General features: G+C 40.2%; 1 protein-coding gene across 1 annotated transcript in view; it reads left to right on the plus strand.

Moving 5' to 3' along the window:
* KIAA0408 (KIAA0408 ortholog) overlaps positions 1–229 on the plus strand; it is a 9,049-nt gene extending 8,820 nt beyond the window's left edge. Inside the window, exon 6 of the mRNA XM_009644376.2 lies at positions 56–229. Within this exon, the coding sequence (XP_009642671.2) occupies positions 56–229 (174 nt within the window). The remainder of the gene's footprint in view (positions 1–55) is intronic.
* The last annotated feature ends 602 nt before the right edge of the window (positions 230–831 follow it).

Genomic DNA, 831 nt, shown 5'->3' on the forward strand with positions numbered 1-831 from the left:
TGCATTCCGCAAAAGCCGTAACTTGTTAAAGCAAGGAATTGCCTTTGTGTTCTAGATATCTGTGCCAGCTAAATGTTCAAGTGGGAAGGGTTTCGCCCGGCCTGCTCGGCCAGCAAATCGACGCTTACCTTCCAGATGGGCATCCAGATCACCGTCAGCACCACCTGCTGTGAGAAGAACGGCGTACAACTGCTCTGTCTCCTTTCGGTCAGAGACCTCAGTAGTCTGAACCCGGAGCTGGGTTGGATGGTGTTGTGAAAGCTCTACACCTCATTATAACTGTGTTTGGTATGTGTTATAGCAACCAGTTCGATGCTGTTGTATCTTGTCCAAGAGTGACCCCCACCACATGCCGGACAAAGCGTTTTGAATCTTAGGTCGTCATCACCATGGTCTTCAGTGTTTTTATTCAGATGAAATAACTATACCCCTGGTTTTCTCTGTTTTTTTGGTAATAGCTCACAAGGAATTTCTTTTGAATGGCATCTTCTTTAATTTGCCAATCAATTTTGAGTTGAAACAATGTATAGTGCTGTATATTCTGACTCTTCTGCAAACAGCAGAATGTAAAGCTGTATGCATGATCGTGTTTGTAGGTGCATGTGTTGGACTAGGAAGTATCCAGGTCTGTATTTAGAAGAGACAAACTGTGCTAGTGTTGACATTGAAATTACAACCTATATGCCTACATATATATATACTTTGTGTTTATTTTAAAAAGTTTGAAATATACAGTCCTGATGACATTTATATTTTGTATATCTTTTACATAGGTTCACAGGTGTAGTATTTAATGTACAAAAACTAAATATGCATTTTTGTGACTGATTG

Source organism: Egretta garzetta, unplaced genomic scaffold (genome assembly GCF_000687185.1).
Source record: "Egretta garzetta isolate BGI_Z169 unplaced genomic scaffold, ASM68718v1 scaffold397, whole genome shotgun sequence".
NCBI lineage: Eukaryota > Metazoa > Chordata > Aves > Pelecaniformes > Ardeidae > Egretta > Egretta garzetta.